This window comes from Nesoenas mayeri (genome assembly GCF_963082525.1).
Source record: "Nesoenas mayeri genome assembly, chromosome: 17".
Lineage (NCBI taxonomy): Eukaryota > Metazoa > Chordata > Aves > Columbiformes > Columbidae > Nesoenas > Nesoenas mayeri.
The window spans coordinates 10,426,885-10,448,612 of NC_137565.1; the positions used below are offsets into that span (position 1 = coordinate 10,426,885).

Genomic DNA, 21,728 nt, shown 5'->3' on the forward strand with positions numbered 1-21,728 from the left:
TCAAACCTGGATGGCGGCAAAGCGGGCGGCAGGTGCGGAGCGCGGCGGAGCCGGGGCCAGGGGAGGCGGGCGGCCGGGGCTCCCTGCGCTGAGGAGAGGCCGGGGCCGCGGGCGGTGGCTCCGCCAGCGCCGCCGTGTGCGGGGCCCCGCGCCCTCAGGGTTCGCTGTCCGCCCGCACCCAAAACACGTTAACTGCTGCGGCGTCCGGACGCGGTCAAACTTGGTAGTTTTAATAAATTTTGTCACCAAGGAAATACAAACGTTGCTCAAATTATAGCCCTCCCATCCTTTTATTTAAAGTCACCCTGTACTTCAAAGTCCTGATGTCCCAATTCTGTTTTTCAGGTGATCTTTTATACCAAATAATCGGTAAAGATGTTGAAGTTTAAGTGTGGCTCCCGAAATGCAGTAGAGGCCGGACCAATGGAGCCCATCACCAGCCGCGTTTCTCGGCTAAACCAGCTCTTCCAGGTAAAGAGCATCTAGCCTGGAATTAGCTGTCTCTGTTCTATCTGCGTCCCTACCCAGCAGAATAAAATACACTTTTGCTTGTTTGTGTGAACGCTCAAAGTGTGCCTGTGGGGTCTATTGGAGGAAGGGGTAAAAGAAGGCAGTAACTTATTGTAGTTTAAAGCATGTGCCTGGTTTGCAGACAGTTCAGTGGATAGTGACTGTTATGTGTTATTGTTTTAGTCAGAGCAGATTTTCCCACATAGAGGTTGAATATTGCATTCTGTATCCTGCAATTTGCAGTTTTTTCATGGTGATGTAGCTGAGGATTTGTCATGAGGTGGGTTTACTTAAGCAGCTGCTATTTGATCATCTGAGGTTCAGCAGCTTTTCTTTCTAGAGCTAATATTGGTACTGATTGTGCCATGAAAAAAGCCACATGGTGCCATGTCAAGAAAAAAAGCAGTCAGATCAGAGTCATTGGTAGGATCTAGATGGTTACAAGAAAACGGTGATCTGAATTTCAACGATCTTGAAAAGATTGCTTTTTCTAGAAGTAAAATACCTGTACCAGCTATTACAGATAGATGCAGTCAGCTGATATATTTACCTCACACTTCTGTATTATTTGTCTAATTTCTGGAGTCATGATTTTTAAATGAATAATATATAATCCGCTCTATACATATGTTATTGATTTGAGGCTTTTCATTGTTGTCTGAGACTCCATCTGCTGTTTCTTCTTTTTTTTCCAGGGGAAGCCACTCTTTGTGACTCAACAGCAGATGTCTCCTCTCTCCCGGGAAGGCATCCTGGATTCTTTATTCGTTCTTTTTGAAGAATGCAGAAACCCTGCTTTAATGAAAATTAAACACGTTGGCAACTTTGTCAAGAAGTGTAAGTTTGTTTAAACTAATTTTCAGGTGTCATTTTAAAAGGCAGTGCTTAAGAATGTTAATATCTAAATAATGCTTTGATTCATTCATGATTGTAACCCAGGGGTCTGAGCACTTGACATTTTGTGGGCAGACTCAATATTGCAAAGGAGATCTTGGCAATCTTAGTAAAGCTTTGTTCAGGTCCAAAAAGGTCAAATGCAAGTGGCTTATGAAGTGCTGTGATTCGAATGTGCATCCTTCTTAATCTGTACTGTATTTATAGTTGAGGAGGCACTTTCTTTAAAGTGGATGATTACTGCACACAGCAAAGCTCCAAGTATGTGCAATAGAAAGATATCAGAAATTGAGAGCAGGATAGTGACTAGAAATATGAGAAGCAAAGTTCTAGAAAGTAATTTGGTAATCCTTGGCTCTCTCAGCTTGAAATAATCTTTTGGATTCCGCGTGTTACCTGAATTTTGCATATGTAACTTGTAAATAGTAATTCTGTGCTTCAGAAATGTATTTTATGATGGAGTAAATATTTTACTGATAACGTGCTCAGATTCGTTTTAGGGAAAAGAAAAAAAAAGGTTCACCAGTTTTTCTAATAAGATATGGTAGAAAGCCATCGGGTTAAATGTAACGTATCATGCTGTCTGTAATAGCTCCATCCAACAATTTCTAGGTATTATTAGTGGAGAGTGATTTTCTGCTAGTCTGAAGAATTTTTAGAAGAATCTACAGAGAACAATTGCTTATCACAGTGCATTTGGGTTGAAACTAGTCAGTGGAAAACTTGAACTGAATATCTGTAATAAACGTCTACGGTTATTTGTTAGACAATAGACTAGTGCCTCCCACAGGCAGAGGAGCAAACCCTGCCGCTTGACTCGGAGAACTCGGCTGGGTAAAACCCTCACATGGAGAGAATACACTTAATATTTGTAAAGGATGGTTGGAAAGAAATGAGAAACAAAAGAGATTATCAGCCTATGATGTTATGAATGGGGCAGAATTATGGTTGCTATGGGAACTGTCTTACCATTTCCTGATTCTTTTGTATGTACCATATTTCAGTCTAAACTATGCCTTAATACAGCCTTTTTCTATTTTTTATGCCTTTTTTTTTTTAAGAAGCATATTCTGGAACAATTTAACATTTCTTGAGAGTCTAGAACTAAATGTGTGTTTCCCCCCCCCTCCATTTTTGATGTTATGTTTGTTGCGAAATGCCAGTTGGCTCACGTAAAAATAAGTATTTTATTTTTATAGATGCAGAGATTATAGCTGAATTAAGGGAACTGCAGCCCAGTGTGAAGGATTTTGAAGTCAAGAGTGTGGTTGGCTGCGGTCACTTTGCAGATGTAAAGGTAGTCAGAGAGAAAGCGACTGGTGACGTGTACGCTATGAAGGTGATGAGCAAGGAGTCCTTGTTGGCGCAGGAGCACGTATGTATAGTTTTCTGTTATGATAGTAGAACAATAAATTGCAATTTCTTGGATGTTTCCTTTTTGTCACTACTATTAGAAGGAAGTTTAAGGTGCATCTTGAAAAGAATCATCTTACATTTCAGTGGAGTAATATATTTTCTGCAGTTTTTAGTCTATAAATCTATTGGGTGAGGTGCCATCCAAAACAAAAAGTGGCCCTTGTCTTGAAGAGCTTACCATCTAATTGTAAGACAAGGAAAAGCAGATGAAGAAAATACTGGATCAGTATTGATCTGTTCGTTGATAGCTTGAAATTTCAAGCAATCTATTCATAAAGGGTTTTTTTTTATTCTAAAGAGTGGCATAGAATGTCAAGAGTGGGTGTGAAGGCAAACTGTGGTGACTGGATTTTATGGAGAGCCTCTCACTAGCTTTTGAGAAATGTGTTACTTGAAAACTTAAAAAAAGAGATAATGGAGGTTGTTATCATAGTTTGGTGAGAAACAGAACTTAATCTTTCAGTGATGGGAGATGACAAGCCAGAGAGACTCCATGGAAGACCTCGTGAATTTATACAGCAATATCTGCATCAGTTGTTCCCAATATATGGCACAGTTAAGTTGCTCCTGAGATGCCTTAGCGTGGTTTGTGGCTACCAGAAATGAAAATAAACCAAAATTACTCTTGCTATGGCAAGACAAGGTTGACAAGAAAGCAAATATGATAGTACCCTCAATATGACACTTACTCAGCCTTGTTGAGTGTGGGCCAGTGAAAGCAGGGAATGATGATCTAAATGAACTTGCAGTATCTTTGTAATAAAATTAATTTATTGTTGTCTGGCTGCACATCTGAATAATTAAATAGATGCTAGAGGATGATTTTAAGACAGCCTTGTATTTTAATACCTTACAATGAATTTATTACCGAATTAGCTGTAAGATGTTACCCTGTAATTGCTCTCGCTTCTTTTCTGCTCGTCTGATTCTTTTGAGATGAGTTTTATTTTATTAGGGCCAGTCCCGATGAGGTCAACCAGGATTGCACTGCAGACTGGCAGGTGCTTCACCAGTTTGCAAGGGAAGCTGGCCTTGCTGCAGGGACCGTTCAGTTGAAAGCAAGCTGGACAACAGAATGTGGGAGGGGAAGGAAAAACACAAAAGAGGAAGATTATCTTTTTAAAGGTGCACATTATAAGGAAACAGCATTTAAGATTTTCTGTGTAATTTCTTTGTGGTGTGTGCCACACAGACTGAAATCTTTGTAAAATTAGGGGATTCTAATGTATTCTGACTCATTTTCATCATGATATAATTGAACACTTCCTTTTTTTGTAGGTGTCGTTTTTTGAGGAAGAACGCAGTATATTATCTCAGAGCACCAGTCCATGGATTCCACAGTTGCAATATGCATTTCAGGACAAGAAAAATCTCTACTTGGTAATGCCCCTTCTCTGTTTCTTTTCTCCTCTATTGCCATTTTTATTTTGAATAACAACATGATTCTTGAAATGTGCTCATCTTCTGTAAACGTTCCTGCGTTACATGCCACTGTTTGATATGTGTCCAGTGTGATATGGAGGAGTTGAATGGAATACCTTTTGTATAGAATGGAATGTCTTTTGTAATGTATGAACTATATACGTTCCTTTAACATTTTATGTAGGTAATGGAGTATCAGCCTGGAGGGGACTTACTGTCACTCTTAAACCGATATGAGGACCAACTAGACGAGAGTATGGTGCGGTTTTATCTTGCAGAGTTGGTTTTAGCCATTCACAGTGTCCATCAGATGGGTTACGTACACCGGTAGGTAAAGATTGCTTGCATTGCAGATAATATTTGATCAGTATTGCCCCAGAAAAAGTGTTCTGGAATGATGCGTTCTTGTTGTTTTATATTCTGTGCTCTTTCAGGACCATATTTCGTATGCTGTATCAAAAGAGAAAATTAGAATATTAATCAGACTCCAACTATAATTGTAGCTAAAGGCATTAGCTTTGATGTAAAGTTCAAACTAATATCAAGAAAGGATTGTTACATATATTTTATGGAGGCTTAGTAAAAATAAGCCTTAATATCGTGCTATACAAAATTAAAATATTTTTCAGAGATTGTTGCTTTTAGTGCCAAATAGTACAGGAAACTAGTGCCATTGTTAAAACTTCTTATGTGCTGATTGGTGACCAGGGCAGTATAGGATGTTAGAGTAGTTAAATATCACAGAGTTTTCTAAAGATCAGATTAAGGCTTTAAGGCTGTTACTGTGTGTATTTTAAAATAATTGGCACTTAATAAATTTATTCTATTCTGAGGCTTTGGAGATGTTATGAAGTATTTTATGTTCCAAGCAGCTGCAGTGGCTGCACTTAGAGCATAGGCTGTGGCTTTCTAATGCAGGGTAGCTGTCTGGGCTTGAAAGATGTACAGATGTGAGGAAATTTGGGAAGAAAGCTACATAATACTTAGATGAAACTCGGTTACAATGTATTCAAGGTGCAGAACTACCTTCTCTTCCCATCTTCTCTTGATAATTATTAACTTTCCATGAAATAAGGAGAACTTTGCTACTTTTAAATTTGCTTGGAAACAGAATGCCAGTTGGAGGAGTTAGAAACCTGTGTTAGGGCAGGAGATTATGACCTGGTGGCAATTATGGAGACATGGTGCGACAGCACACATGACTGGAATGTGGTCATGGATGGCTATGTCCTTTTCACGAAAGACAGGCCAGCCAGGCGTGGTGGTGGAGCTGCTCTTTATGTGAGAGAGCAACTACAATGTATTGAGTATTGTCCAGGCACGGATGAGGAGCGAGTTGAGAGTCTATGGGTGAAAGTTAAGGGGCAGGCTGGCAAGGGTGATACTATTGTGGGTGTCTATTATAGGCCACTAGATCAGGGTGAGGAAGTTGAGGAGGCCTCTACAGTCAGCTGAGAGCAGCCTCACAGTCACAGGCCCTGGTTGTGGTGGGGGATTTGAACTTCCCTGATGTTTGTTGGAAGGACTGCTCGGCCGCAGCCACAGTCCAGGAGGTTCCTCCAGTGCCCTGACGAGAACTTTCTGATGCAAAGGGTGGAGGAGCCGACTAGAAGAGGTGCACTGCTGGACCTCATCCTCACTAACAAGGAGGGGCTGGTTGAAGCGGTAAAGGTTGAGGGCTGCCTTGGTTGCAGCGATCATGAGATGGTGGAGTTCGGGATCTCATGTGGCAGGAGCAGGATAGCAAGCAGAACTGCAACCCTGGATTTCAGCAGGGCGAACTTTGGCCTTCTCAGGCAATTGCTGGGGGAAATCCCATGGGCAAGGCTGCTTGAAGGTAAAGGGGCCCAAGATAGCTGGTCAGTGTTCAGGGACTGTTTCTACCGGGCACAAGATCAGAGCATCCTGACATGTATGAAGTCAAGGAAGGGAGCCAGGAGACCTGTGTGGTTAAACAGGGAACTGCTGGGTATGCTCAAATGGAAGAGGAGAGTTTATAGCTCATGGAAGGAGGGGCTGGCCACTTGGGGAGGATATAAGGCTGTTGTCAGAGGGTGTAGGGAGGCAACTAGGAAAGCTAAGGCCTCCTTAGAATTCAACCAGGCAAGAGGGGTCAAGGACAACAGGAAGAGTTTTTTTCAATACGTGGCAGATAAAACTAACACCAGAGGCAATGTAGGCCCTCTGATGAACGAGGTGGGTGCCCTGGTGACAGAAGATACAGAGAAGGCAGAATTACTGAATGCCTTCTTTGTGTCTGTCTACTCTGCCAGAGTCTGTCCTGAGGATCCCGTACAGCTGAGGCCCCAGAGGAAGGCAGGACAATGGAGGAGTTTGCCTCGGTTGATGAAGACTGGGTTAGGGAGCAGTAGGCAATGTGGACATCCATAAATCCATGGGTCCGGATGGGATACACCCGTGAGTGCTGAGGGAGCTGGCTGAGGTCATTGCTGGACCGCTCTCCATCATCTTTACCAAGTCTTGGGAAACCGCAGAGGTGCCTGAGGACTGGAGGAAAGCAAAAGTTACTCCAGTCTTCAAAAAGGGCAAGAAGGAGGACCTGGGTAATTATAGACTGGTCAGCCTCACCTCCATCCCTGGGAAAATGATGGAACGACTTCTCCTTGGTGCCATCTCAAGGCATATCAAGGATAAGAGGGTCATTAGGGGCAGTCAACATGGCTTCACCAAAGGGAAGTCGTGCTTGACCAACCTCATTGACTTTTATGAGGACATAACAAGATGGATGGATGATGGCAGAGCGGTGGACATGATCTACCTTGACTTGAGTGAGGCATTTGACACAGTCTCCCACAGCATCCTCACAGCTAAACTGAGGGAGTGCGGTCTGGATGAGCAGGTAGTGAGGTGACTGTGAACTGGCTGAAGGAAAGAAGCCAGAGAGTCGTGGTCAATGGGGCGGAGTCCAGTTGAGGCTTGTATCTAGTGCAGTGCCTCAGGGGTCAGTACTGGGGCCTATATTATTCAATATATTCATTAATTATTTGGACGAGGGAATAGAATGACTGTCAGCAAGTTTGCTGATGACACTAAGCTGGGAGGAGTGGCTGACACGCCAGAAGGCTGTGCTGCCATCAGAGACCTGGGCAGGCTGGAGAGTTGGGTGGGGAAAAATTTAATGACATATAACAAGGGCAAGTGTAGAGTCTTGAATCTGGGTAGCAACAACCCCAGGTTCCAGTATAAGTTGGGGAATGACCTATTAGAGAGCAGCATAGGGGAAAGGGACCTGGGGGTCCTGGTGGACAGCAGGATGACCATGAGCCAGCACTGGGCCCTTGTGGCCAGGAAGGCCAATGGTACCTGGGGTGGGTTAGAAGGGGGTGGTCAGTAGGTCAGAGAGATTCTCCTGCCTCTCTGCTCTGCCCTGGTGAGACCACACCTGGAATATTGTGTCCAGTTGTGGCCCCTCAGTTCCAGCAGGACAGGGAACTGCTGGAGAGAGTCCAGCGCAGGGCAACAAAGATGCTGAAGGGAGTGGAGCATCTCCCGTGTGAGGAAAGGCTGAGGGAGCTGAGGCTCTGGAGCTTGGAGAAGAGGAGACTGAGGGGTGACCTCATTAATGTTTACAGATATATGAAGGGTGAGTGTCAGGAGGATGGAGCCAGGCTCTTCTTGGTGACAACCAATGATAGGAAAAGGGGTAATGGGTTCAAACTGGAACACAAGAGGTTCCACTTAAATTTGAGAAGAAACTTCTTCTCACTGAGGGTGACAGACACTGGCCCAGGCTGCCCAGGGAGGTTGTGGAGTCTCCTTCTCTGGAGACATTGAAACCCGCCTGGACACCTTCCTGTGTAACTTCATCTGGGTGTTCCTGCTCCATGGGGGGATTGCACTGGATGAGCTTTTGAGGTCCCTTCCAATCCCTGACCTTCTGTGAAATAAGACTCCCCCTTGCTGAGGTTTTATGCAACTGAGTGCACTGTTGGGTGCAGCTGGAAAGGAATATCCTGTTAGTTTGCTGTGACAGTGGAGAACGGTTTGGAAAGGTTATTGATTGCTCTCTTCTTGCTTACAGAGATATCAAACCAGAGAATGTTCTTATTGACCGGACAGGACACATTAAACTCGTGGACTTCGGGTCAGCTGCCAAAATGACAGTAAACAGAATGGTAATAATGTGGATTTAAACTTTGTCTATGGCTTGTTTGGATAGTCCAGTCAAAAAGGGAAATTAACCTGATATCTATTCCATGATTACAACTTGTTTTTCTGCCTTTCTTGTCCAATATGGAATCTATTCACAATGATCTTTTTCCATATATGAATGGCTTTTCAAACATAAGCTTGAGTATCTTTTGCAGCTCTCAGTAGATATATATTTGTTTATTAAATTTTTAAAACACAAGTAAGGTAAAGGCAAGTCTGCTTTTTCATGGTGCTGCACTGCAATACAAAATCATACTTCTAGAGGTTCTTACAACTGCTCAATGATGTGCTTAAGGAAGGATATGGATTTATAATTGTACATAATTGGACTGAAAACTGTGCTTGTTGTAACTCAGGTGGCAAAGCTTTGAAGACTGAGGAGTTCTTGACTGAAATGAGTCACATTCCAGCGTTCTGGGCTTTACTTAGCAGAAATCACTATATTCAAAGCTGTGAAGTGGTTGAGTTTTTTCATAAGTTGCTTGTAAATTTAGGTAGCTGCATACAATTTCAGTTGATAACTTGAAATTAAAATGTATCTAAGTGAGAATATGAAATTCTACACCAGATTCCTGTCTTGTTTTATAATTTTTTGGTAGCATTTTCTTAGTATTGTGACTCTTAATTTTTTGTTTTCCCTATTCTTCCCTTTTTGGTCCTCCTCTGCATCACCTTTTTCCTTTACATTTTTTTTCCACATTATCTTGTCAATCATCTTCAGATTTCTGTGTTAGTCTGCCTGCTGCTTTATTTTATTCCTTATACCACTTGGTGCAAAAATGATTGCAGTTTGGCCTCCTGAATTACGCCAGAAATTGAAATACTAGTACTTCGCTGATCATGAATATAAGGTAGACAGGCAGGGGTGACACAGCATGGAATGAGGGCAGGGAATATTTATGTCTGAATGGGACTGGTTTTGAAATTTCAGTGATGATGTCGCTGTTAATACGAGTTGAAACAGCAGTGCTAGAGTATGTGTACTGCTGAAAACACCCGTGTTTAGTAACCCTGTGCTTTTTAGGATGCTGCTTTTCTACGTCAGCTGTTTATACTTCCTAGCAACTGTTCACTCTGATTATTATACTTTCTATACCAAATAGCTTGCTTTCTGTTTGTTTATCAGCAGTTCCCTTAACCTTGTACTTTTTTTGCTTAACAGCCTTCTTAAAATTACTTAAAATTAGCTTGGAGGGCTAAATGTTGTGTCTCATTTAAAAAAAAGAAAAAGAAGAAAAAAGATTTGTTGTTGTACCAAGACCACAATGAACAGAAAGTGCTGTCATGTCACTTGGTGTATCTTTGCTTGTAGGTGAACGCCAAGCTACCTGTTGGCACACCTGACTACATGGCACCAGAAATGCTAACGGGCTTGAATGGGGATGGCAAAGCTTCATATGGTCCAGAATGCGACTGGTGGTCCCTAGGAGTCATTGCGTATGAAATGATTTACGGAAGATCTCCGTTCACTGAAGGAACTTCAGTTAAAACTTTCAACAACATCATGAACTTTCAGGTAGAGAGAACTCCTTCCATGGCCTTGAGTGAAACGGCTCTAACTAAAGACTATGTTTTTACAGTTGACAAAACAAGCTTAGGGATGTTTCTTCATTTGTCATGTCCATAAAATAGTAAGCATATATGCTTACATTTTTTATATATGTCTCTGTATTGTAGATCTTATTTTTTGTAACAGGTGTCTAAAAATAACCATTTGCAGTGCATGAATTAAAACAGATGTAGCTGTCCATCTTAGGCAAGTGTAATTGCAGCATGTCTAAAATAATTCAGAAAAAGGATTGAAAGGATGAATTGTGGATTGATAAAGCTTCTGAATCTAACTAAGTGTTTCTGGATAGTAAAGGCAAGGGCTAGCAATGAAGATCTGTAGAAAGACTTGGGGATGTCGTGTGTCTGCATGATTAACACGTCATCTGAGATTTAGTGTCAATAAATTTAAACTAATGCATCTGAAGGGAAAAGTATCTCAACTTTACCCAGTGATGGGCTCAAGAACAGTATCTTGATACTATATTCCATGCAAATCTTAGTTTAATTCATAGTAACAGTCCAAAAAGTAGCATGTAGAATGGTAGGATTTAGTAGGAAAGAGAAAAAATTGTGTAGCTGGGAGGAAGTGAAAAAATAATGGTTGCCTATTATCTCTTCTAAGATGGGAATTAGGTGCATTAAATGAAAATAGCCAGCAGTAACTGCCTTACAAACAAAAAAGAATACTTGATATAGCACATTCTGAGCACATGCTAGGAAGCTCTTTGCCGCAAGCTTGCAGCTACTGAATGTTTATATGTGTTCAAGGAGTGACTAGAAAAATTGATAGAAGAAGAATCCATTGATACCTGTCAAATATGAAGACATCACCCCTGCTTCAGAAAATCCCAAACCACGAATCCTTGGAAGTTTGGGAGAATGTCTTGTTTTACTCTTCTATTTGTTTGTGCCATTTGCTGTGGTTCAGCAGAAGATGGTGATCTGGGACTGCCATTTGTCTGGTCGGGAGCGGCTGTTCCTGTGTTATCTTTACTGCAGTAAATACCTATAAATCCTACTTGGGAAAAACGCACAATACTTTTATTTGTATGCTGTAAATATTTAGCCTTTGTGCCTGACATATTGCAGAATAATGGAACTTAATCTTACTGTTCTGGGACTGTTTTCCCACTAACTGAAACCCTTTTCTTTCTAATGCAGAGATTTCTGAAGTTCCCAGAGGATGTGAAGGTTAGTGGTGAATTTCTTGATCTGATCCAGAGCCTGCTGTGTGGGCAGAAGGAAAGGCTGGGTTATGAGGGACTCTGCTGCCATCCTTTCTTTTCTAACATTGACTGGAATAATATCCGTAACTGTAAGTAGAATAATACTGTATTTATAAGCAATTCCTCTTTCATTGGGTAACATGAAAATATGTGCAATGTGAGTATTTAAGTGTGTTTGACCTGAATAATTATTCATAATGAAGCAGGACTGTGTCCTGCAGCAGGTGTTTTTAACAAAACAATTCATTTTGGTTTTTGAATAGGATACGCTAACATCTCTCAGGTGAAAATTGTAAGGGAAGATGAAGTTTAATACGCTTCTATATGAATTTCTAATGCAATTGGTCTATTACCGCAGGCACTAGAGTGAAAAACCAAAATGGTCCTTTTCATTTCCTTCCTTAGATTAAAACGCATCAGGATGTTCTTTCAGGCCTTTTCTACCTCCATTTGCTTAAGTTTGACTTCATCTCAATATTTTTGATTCGATCTTCAGCTCTCTCTCTTTCATTGCTTGTGATCCAACCTCATTTAAGGTTTCAACATGTTTTTTTTAGTTCCCATAGGTGATAAAATGTCAGCGGTCATAGGGGCATTGGAGTTTTTCCTCAAAGTTTATGTGGCTAATATATGACTAATTTTTCTGTCAAAAATCTGTTCATTCCACTAGGAATAGAATAAAATCAGTGAAGCAGATACTTTTCTATGCAGAAAATTGTTTATAGTACCATGGAAGCAATGGAATTTAGAATTTGGAAGTACTGAGGCACCAGCTCCATGGCAAAATCAAATATTTCCTTCATCATCAGCGATCTGTGTATGAGTGCCTGACTTGTGTTGGATAGTATTTTGAATTATTTGGACTGTAAGATTATCTGGGCAAGGAACATGTCTGCCTTCTATTCTTTATCAAATCTGCTGTAAGAGCAATGATTGTGCTCCATTTTCCATGATAAATTGCCAAGCCAGTGCTTCTACTTTTGATGACTATCGCAGCACTTCAGCTGTCATCTCCACAGAATGTTTACTCGCTTTTCCGTTGATTCATTAATTTTGAACTTGTGGAGCTGCTGTTCTGCAGAATGCCCTTGTTTCTGCCCTTTGAGAGCCATTGGGCATTGAGTCTGCTTTATCATTTCAGCATACATTTCCCAGACTTCAGCTCGCTCTGCCTTCCTTCCCCAGAGCGCGACCTAAGCCACCAGTTTCCATTTCTGAATTGTTTGCGTTGCATTTGCCTCGTGTTATCTCAGATCTGGGAAAAAATGGCATGTGAGCATATGCTCTGGTGTTTCCTTGGCAATTGTCTATCCAGTATTCATACAACCGCACAACTTAATTGAGTGTTTTGGCATTTCACGTGCCAATGGTGACGCTGATGGGCAAGCTGGTGGGCGGCCCTGATGTCGTTAGAATGTTGAAATAATCATTTGGGATTTTAAAACTCCCGTTTCTGCCTGCAGCTGGCCAGTGGATTGCATCATTCCCTGTAATATCCGGACCTGCCTACTGTGAAAATTCATGCAGTTTTGACCCCTGACTTCGTTGTTATGTCTCATACATCATAAACCTCCCCTGTAACTAGCACAAAACACAGCAGTCTTCCTGCTTTTAGTAGCAGATTCAATGTATCACCTATTGCTTTGCTCTCTGCAGTGGTTCTCCATTTGCTGCTTTATTCAGGACAGCATTGCTGTCATTCGATTCAAAACCCTTGTTGGGTTTGACCTGGGCTATCTAAAGGTAAAGGTTTCTTTCTCATCTTGACCTCTGCTGATAGTGATGTTTAACTGGAGCAATGGCAGCCTGAGAAAATTAGGAAACCAGTGAGTGCTGGAATAAGTCACAGGATTTGGATTTAGATTAAAGAATCTCACTCCCTCAAGTTAACCTGGTCAAAAACTTTGGGGGTTTGGAATGTTGGACTCGATCTTAAAGGTCTTTTTCAACCTAAATGATTCTATGATTGTTAAATAAATTCTGTGTCGGCACAGTCAGACTTTCCTCTAGTCTATAAAAGCAATGATGTTTCTGTTTCAGACTGAGAAAGGTAGGGAAAAAATTGGTACCCTTGCCTTGCAGGTAGCTAAGTTACCATGCTGGGAGCTCCAGGATAACTATTCTTAATTTGCCAATTTGGGTTAAGAATGTGTCATTAAGGGTTTCTTCAGTGTTAACATTTTGTTGTTGTGGTAACCTATGAAACACTTGACTTTTCAGTAAACCCCTTCCCAAAAGATAGTTGCCTCTCCAGAAGCTCCCGACTTCCTTGGGTTCAAGTAGCATCTGAATCAGCTCTTGAGTTACAGGAACAGAATCCAACCATTAAACCTAAGGTTAGGTTTAACTGAATCTGTTTCCACAGGTAATTTTCCCCTTCCTTGGAGTATTGTGCTGAAACATATTTATATATATATATATGAGAGCATATATTTATATATATGCTCTCTGTATTTGTTGTTTTCTGTTATTTAATGAATCACAGAATCACAGAAGGTCAGGGATTGGAAGGGACCTCAAAAGCTCATCCAGTCCAATTCCCCTGCCAGAGCAGGAACACCCAGATGAGGTTACACAGGAAGGTGTTCAGGCAGGTTTGAATGTCTGCAAAGAAGGAGACTCCACAAGCCCCCGGTCAGCCTGTTCCAGGCTCTGTTACCCTCACTGAGAAGAAGTTTCTTCTCAAATTTAAGTGGAACCTCTTGTGTTCCACTTTGAACCCATTACCGCTTGTCCTATCATTGGTTGTCACCGAGAAGAGCCTGGCTCCATCCTCCTGACACTCACCCTTCATATATCTGTAAACACTAATGAGGTCACCCCTCAGTCTCCTCTTGTCCAGCTTCAGAGCCCCAGCTCCCTCAGCCTTTCCTCACACGGGAGATGCTCCACTCCCTTCAGGATCTTTGTTGCCCTGCACTGGGCTCTCTCCAGCAGTTCCCTGTCCTGCTGGAACTGAGGGGCCACAACTGAACACAATATTCCAGATGTGGTCTCACCAGGGCAGAGTAGAGGGGCAGGAGAACCTCTCTGACCTACTAACCACCCCCCTTCTAACCCACCTCAGGTACCATTGGCCTTCCTGGCCACAAGGGCCCAGTGCTGGCTCATGGTCACCCTGCTGTCCCCAGGACCCCCAGGTCCCTTTCCCCTACACTGCTCTCTAGTAAGTCATTCCCCAACTTATACTGGAACCTGGGGTTGTTCCTACCCAGATGCAAGACTCTACACTTGCCCTTGTTATATTGCATTCCATTTTCCCCGCCCAACTCTCCAGCTTCTCCAGGTATGTGTTGGATTGTTGTCTTGACAGAATAGAAAAGATAATACTGTAGAGATTGGTTAGAACTAGTATAATGCCATTTTTTTAAGCAGTCTTGAGAAAACATCCTTAAATTACATCCCTTGGACTTTCTATTTTCTGCTTTTCTTCCATAACACTTTACTCAAATAGGCCTGTTAAAGCCTGAAGCAGAGTAATGCCCAACTTGCTTTAAAAGGCTGGGTGGCTGCTTTTCCTCAGCAAGCACCTTGGAGATCAAGAAAAAACACATTTTTATTCTTAAGAAACATCCTGTATTTCCTTTAAATTTCCTACTTCCGTTAAGTCTTTCACTGCCCCAGGGGAAATGAAATCTCTCTCTTCTGAATTTGCATGAAAATATTTTGAAAGGCTTGAAAGACCCGATCAAGGCAACGTTCCTTGAACTCATCAGAAATACACACACTAGTGCACATTTGGTTTGTCTGTTTTTTGGTGTTTTGGTTTGTTTTAAAGCTTTCCATAAAAGCCATTTTATCTAATCTGAATGATAAACTGGTTAAAGTGCTGCAGTGGATGTGCGGTGGTTTTGGTTTTTTCTTCTTTTTTTTTTTTAAACTTAGCAACCTACAACACCCCCTTTTCCTCTGAAAGCCATCCTTTGGAACAGATGGAAGAGGGTTACATCCTTCCACAAGTGGGGAGGTATCTAGGCAAGCAATTGGCTTTTTTAAAACATACAGCTCTCTACAAGATAGAATACTTTAAATGGTAACCAGAACATGTACGTTCACTTGTAACGTATCAGAGACAAAAAGAGGACTTCATAGCCAACCAGTTTGTATGAGTAGAAGCAATGAATTTAATGTCTTTTTGAATAATAGTTTTGCCTCCCTTTTGGGTGAGCCTGAAAAAGTGCAAATTTTTCACCTTGTCACATGCTGGTTTTAACATTTAGTTCTCAGAGGCTTATCTTGACCTCTGCTAAAGGATTCTTCCCTTTAAAGAAGCAACTGATAAGCACATCAATGTATGTACATTCACTGATCTTCATCTTGTTCTGAAAAGACCATAGTTGTGTGACAGCCCTTTGATTTTAAGCAAGAAATAATTAACCAGAGATTATGTCACTATGTGACCCACATATTGCTTGTCTATCTTAGCTTGTTTTTACAAGACTGCTGTTTATTCTGTAGATATGTTGGGCATCAGACAAAGGAATCTTTAGTCTTAGGAATAAAGGACTGTGAAGAAGCTACCAAATAGTTTACACAATCAGATCGGATCTAACTATTTTTTTTTGTTTTCCATAAAGATAGTCCCTCTTACCTCTGAGTCTTTTCCAGTGTCGTGAAACTTCTGAACAAGTTCTGCTTCTCACTTCCAGTCACTGTGGACAGTTCAGAATTCCTTAACGTTGAGAGGTGGTTTTGTTGCATGACTTTTTAAAAATTGTCTTTTTAGTTGCTACTTTTTCTTGGTACAAATACCGTAGCGAGGTTGTACTGCAAAGTTGCGGGGTTTTTGGACTGTTAGTCATGGATTTTTACTGAATGCAAAATAGAGGGCAAAAGATGTTTTCATTATTATTTTAATCTAGTGTTGACAATTTCTCTTTGTTCATCTATTTTATTAAACATCAGAGGAAATCGTAGTGTAGAACATGGTGCTCTTTAAACTAGTCTCCCACCAGCCCCAAAGCTTTGCTCCATCTCAAATTCAGTTTTATCTTTTTTCATCCATTGTTCCCCTATTGAGTGCTTTTCATCTTTTTATGTGCATGCTGATCTTGGGCATATTTCAATTATATTTTGTTTTCTGTGTGCGATTTGACTAGCAATTCTTATTGTTGGTAAGAGAAAAGACTTACTTTCTAATTGCGAGGGCTTGACGATGACTCTGAAGATCTTCTGGGCTGATTTCTGGTGAGAAGGAAGGCACTAGACCTCTCTTTCAAAGATGAGGAGTATGTAACAGCATTGCTATACCATTATAAAAAGGAAGCTATGTTGTTTTTTGCTACCTCTTTAAGAAAGATTCTAGACTTCCCCAGACGAAGTGAATAGTTGGCTGTTTTCTCTATTACTTAACCTCATAGACAATATCTGTCTTCAAAGACAATGTTAAAAAGCCCACAGCAACCCCTTCCTGTGAGAAGATGTGCAAGTTCTTTCAGCAGAGGTTCTAAATGAAAGAATATTAATTCCTGAACTTATGCTACTCTGCTATGAATTAACTGTAACTTTGGGCTTGTTATTTGTCTTAAAGATGATATACTTACAAACTGTTTTCTGTTGCTTCTGTTTTTAATCATGAAGAACATATGAAAGAGTAGCTACATGTTATCCTGACATTAAGTGATTTTTTTTAAAAATACAGATCTTTGTCAACAATCTGTACTCCAAAATTATGGTTACGGTACATAAATGCCAGCATTATATTGGATCTAAACTGATATTATAGCAAATAAAATAGCAGAAATTAATAAATTCATGATATTGACAGAAAATTGAAATGTTCTGGAGCCAGTAACTAAAACTGCTTACTCCAGAACCTATTTAATTTGTGTATTTTCCTCATTCATCTCATTCTAATGTACTTGGAGCTACTGTACGTGAGCAGCATCCTATTTGCTTCATAAAATTTCTCCTCACTCCCTTGCTTGGGAGCAGCGTCAGAATGGCTCCTCGGGGAGCTGCTAACAAAGTCTGCGTGTCTTGTTGTGATTTGGCAGTTTATACAGACAATTTTTTCACTTTTTTTTTTGCCTATTAACGCTGGTCTGGTGGGTAGTTGAAGCGTATGTTTGGCTAGAGAAGGAAGAGTTAAAACGCGGGCTGTGAAAGGCTCTGGCAACCTAGAGGGAGCCAACAAGCCCCAGCCCTGACTCATTCCACCCGTGTCGGTCAGAAAAGCATCAGCATCTGTCACGACTGCGGCCAGGTGGGGTTAAACCGGAGCGTGCGGGGAGTGAGGAGCAGGGAGCCTGCACTGCAGGGGTTGCGATGCTGGTTCCCGGTTCTTTGGTTCTCATCAGCCCTCCAGCTCCAGGAGATCTCCGCTGGATCCATGGTAACGGTTTTAGCACACTGCCCTTCATCAGCTCGTCACAACGCGCTGGGATCGAGTTGCTGACTGAAGAGCTGGCTCTGTTATAGAGCAAAAAGGAGATCAGTAGATTTGCAGTGAGTGAGGACCCAAGTGATGAAATCAATAAAAAAAAACCCTGTAGAAAACGTGATTGAATGAGGCAGGAATTTCACAGCAGGTTTTTGCATTCATTTCTTTCACACATGTAGCCAAGCCAGCAGGTAGCTCGGGTGCTGCACATCATTGAGAAGAACTTGCTCTTTTGTTCTGTTGGTTAATTAAACTGAAGCAAACACGAGAAAATCAGCCGAAATTAAACAACTGCTTAACAAGTTAAGTGGTACCAACTTAGAAATTACAGTAAGAAATACACTGTAATTCCTGCTATTTATACCTCTCTTCAGAGCTAATTGTATCAGAGCCAGACTGCAGTGGTGTCCCAACAAGAGTTCCAGATCTTGAGCAAGCTCTTTTAGATAAATACAATCTTACTGGTATTTCCTCCCTTCCTAAAGACCCGTTAGCATCTAGTAGCTGTAGTTTATTAGAATCTTATAGGAGAAGTACCAGTTTGTTGTTGATTATAAGCCCATGCTGGCAAGAGTCTTGGTAGGATTAAAGGGCAGATATATCCCCTAGCAAGGGATCAGGCTACATTCCCACGTAGTGTCACTGACTGGATAGGTTGGAGACATTTTCTAGATGAATCGGAATTGAATTACTTTATATTACAGCAATGATTTTCTCAGCCTGATGCTTTGATTTGATTCAATGTATGTGTTATAAAAAAACCACCAAAACACCCTGGAAAAAAAGCCCCAAAAAACAACAATCCCAAATCCCCAACCCTAAAAGTCAGTTGAATCAGTGTGGGAGACGTTCTGCCCGCAGAGTGGTAGCCATGTTGGTAGCTTAAGGGTTAATCTCTTGTTGCTGTAATACGATTTGAGAGCAGCAGCTCAGTCTGCTTGTGTTAGCAAGATTAAAAGCAGGAGCTGCAGTGCCATTGCAAGCACTGAATGAGTGGGACTGTTGCAGAGTGAACTGTAGCTGAATTTTGTCTTTTCTTCTTGCTTTTATCACCAGCTCCTCCCCCCTTCGTTCCTACTGTCAAGTCTGATGATGACACCTCAAATTTTGATGAACCAGAGAAGAATTCGCGGGTTTTATCCTCTACGTGCCAGTTGAACTCAGCAGGCTTCTCGGGTGAAGATTTGCCGTTTGTGGGGTTTTCATTCATCAAGGCATTGGGGATCCTCAGATCAGAGTAAGTAGGAATTATTGCTTAGGTGGATAGGACTATTGGAAAAATGCAAAGGTTTGTTACAGTGAGAACAGTGTGTGTGTGAGGAAAAGCTGTTTTAACTGGCCTCTGCTTTAGGGAAGCTGCCAGATTCTGGCTTTATCTGTTGCTGCTGTAGCTTGTGCATGTCCTACCGTTGTGTGGTTATTTCTGGGATGAGGGGGAGGGAGGGGAATGGAAAGATTGATTCTAAACCAGTTATTTTAAAAATTGTTGTTCAAATACTTTGAATTAGTTGCTGCTGTTAACCAGGGAGCAGTAGGTGATTGCATTTCTGGTACTGCAGATCCCTGAAAGAAGGAGAATACTGAGGAGTCCAGAGATGGAAAAGAGGGGGTGTTATTTTATGGGGTCAGAGAGTGGGCATCAAGTGCTGGAGATGTGTAGGGCTGAATCGGTGATCCACAGAAACAGAACTCCGTGAATCTGGGAATGTGCAGTGATGGGTCAGTGAACAAGAGAAGGAGCTTCACGGCAGCTGACTGTGGTGTTGGGTCAAGTTCAATATGAAGGCTGCTGTATTGTGTTAGGAGATTGGAGATTCGGATGAAGTATGCAGGGTATGTGCTCGTGGAGGGAGGTAAAGATCTAGAAAAAATGGTTTTCAGTTGAAATGAAATATACTTCCCAAGAGAATGGAGTTAGAGAAAAAAGAATATAAACAGTGTGGTATAAACCATTTGGTGTGGTGGATGGTTAGTTCCTGATGACAGAGCTATTGGAAAAGTCTCAGTGCAGTACGTTAAGTTGAGAAGTCCTTACCTCAGTATCGTGAGGCCTCCCCGGAATGCAATGGCTTTAGCTGCCTTAGTGACTCAATGCACTGAGACGCTGTGTTTTCGTGTCAACCATCGTTCATTGCTGCTCGTTAGTTCCCTTAGGGGACTTCGTTGTCAATCTGTCTTAATGAAGTTTTCATTTTCTTGTCATATTGGTTGTGATAGTTGCTCTGCGGTAAGTGTGTGACCCAATCTGGTAATGCTGTTGACATCTTTGATCTTGCCCACACCGTGAATCAAGGTTATAGGATGGTTATGCCAGTGATAAAAAGGAATATTTGACTGTCCCTCCTCAGCAAAAAGAGGAAGAGAGAGGACATAACAACCAAAAAAGTATTCTTTTGGTAAAATGACCTTATGTTGTCAGCAGAATTAGAAAAATGGAATGTAATATCTGTAGGTACCTGTGGTTAAAATCTATCTTATTTTAGAAGTGAAATAAGTTAGGGTATTATCTTTTCTGACTGGGGAACTGCAAGCCGTCTATCAAGGCTACGTGACCATTCATGTAGCAATCAGAAAAGGCTCAACAGTGACCATATATGTATGGTAAAAATGTATATGTAATCGGGGCCCAGGACTAGAACTGAAGAGGAGTGTGAGGTAAAGTCTCATGAACAGTGTTGTAACTGTGCTGGAGGCTGAAGGATGAAAAGTAATATAGATAGAGCAGATTGATTGATATGCTTGCTTTGTGGAGCTACTACCGAAAATGCATATTGAGGTTATATTTGAATTTTGGTAGTAGATGAAAAGGGGTATAGCAAAAGAATATAGAGATTGATGTGCTCTGGAGAAATTTTGACTGAAGTAAAATATAAGCTTGGTATGGCCTGTTTTTTCCCGAGTTGGAACAAAAAGATATAATGTACTTAATTTTCCCCCACATAATTTTCATAGAACTTAGTGGTTTCTTTTTTTGAACGAGATATCGATAAATGCTCTTTGTTTTTAGCAGTAAATACTTGCATTTTGTTCTAAGAAGGTGATTTAAATATGGCAAAGAGTATAGGGAGACTTGAAAATATCTGTATTTAAATAATGCAGTGACTAGCTTATTCTCAATATCACTGCAACACTGAGTCATAAAGATAACTTATTACTTATAAAATATTGTGTGGTGTATGTTTTACCTGAGGAAATAAAGTACTGTTTCTGACCCCATGAGCTTGAATATAAAATTCTAGATGGGGAAGAGAAGAGTAAATGGGGAGATCGGCTTATCTGTCGTGAATCTTGGGATGTCTTCTCTGGAAGGTCCTAAGTCATCAAGTTTATCAGTTCAGAATTTTTCTTCTTAAATCTTTCTCCTGCCAGTGTAACCCTTGCGGTTGCTAAGTGATGCAGAGCTGTTTGCCTGGGTCTGCAGCACGCAGCTCTAACGCCTCTAGTGCTGCTCCTAGTTAGGCCAGGCGACTGCAGAGTGCCATTAATAGGGCCCTGCAAACTTTAATTGCTTTTAATTTGAGGGCTGTCGAGCTATGAAGTTCAGGGTTATACTCTTGCCCTTATTCACTGGTCAGGAAGAAGCCATAGCTGAGCTAGGAATTTTAAATACTTCAGAGAAAAGGCAGTTCAAAAAATACTGGACAGAAGGAGAATAAAAGAAGTTCTGTTTTCCATTCTCCTCTTTCTCTCAACCACTTAGTGTTAGAAGGGTTCACCTACATCACTTAGACCTGTTGCCAGAAATTATATAGTCAGTGTGTAGCATAGAAGGGTCCATTGAAAAATGTTCTCTACCTTTCCCCATACTATGAGTTTTGGGAAAAACTTGTGACTCTATGACAAATGTAAGATCTAATGAAAGAGTAGAAGGCATGGCAATGACAATGTGGGAAGCAATCAGGAGAAATCAAGGGCATTGCTTATGTCATAGGTTCCTGTACTAGCAAAGTGTTTGTTAAATGAATCTCCTATGCAGTTCCAAGAACTGGGATCAAGCTGCAGAGAAGGACCAGCTAACTCCTTCTCCCGTCATGGCCTCTGAATTCTCCATTTGGAGGAGAAAAGCCTGTCTGGCTGCAAATCTGACTCCTTGTTTGGCTGTGAGCGTGCAGCTGTGACAAGATAACAGGCGAGTGAGGGTTTAATTCCATTAA

At 41.3% G+C, this 21,728-nt stretch overlaps 1 protein-coding gene across 2 annotated transcripts in view; it reads left to right on the top strand.

The window, feature by feature from the left end:
• Nucleotides 1–375: 375 nt before the first annotated feature.
• The window catches only part of CIT (citron rho-interacting serine/threonine kinase), a gene marked incomplete at both ends in the record, with an annotated part of 71,629 nt that continues 50,276 nt past the window's right edge, over nucleotides 376–21,728 (top strand). For both annotated transcript variants that reach the window (XM_080355410.1, XM_080355411.1), the window contains 9 exons: nucleotides 376–471; nucleotides 1,206–1,347; nucleotides 2,604–2,779; nucleotides 4,099–4,200; nucleotides 4,427–4,569; nucleotides 8,285–8,378; nucleotides 9,728–9,931; nucleotides 11,128–11,281; nucleotides 18,631–18,811. In XM_080355410.1, coding sequence (XP_080211536.1) covers nucleotides 376–471; nucleotides 1,206–1,347; nucleotides 2,604–2,779; nucleotides 4,099–4,200; nucleotides 4,427–4,569; nucleotides 8,285–8,378; nucleotides 9,728–9,931; nucleotides 11,128–11,281; nucleotides 18,631–18,811 — 1,292 coding nt within the window. The remainder of the gene's footprint in view (nucleotides 472–1,205; nucleotides 1,348–2,603; nucleotides 2,780–4,098; nucleotides 4,201–4,426; nucleotides 4,570–8,284; nucleotides 8,379–9,727; nucleotides 9,932–11,127; nucleotides 11,282–18,630; nucleotides 18,812–21,728) is intronic.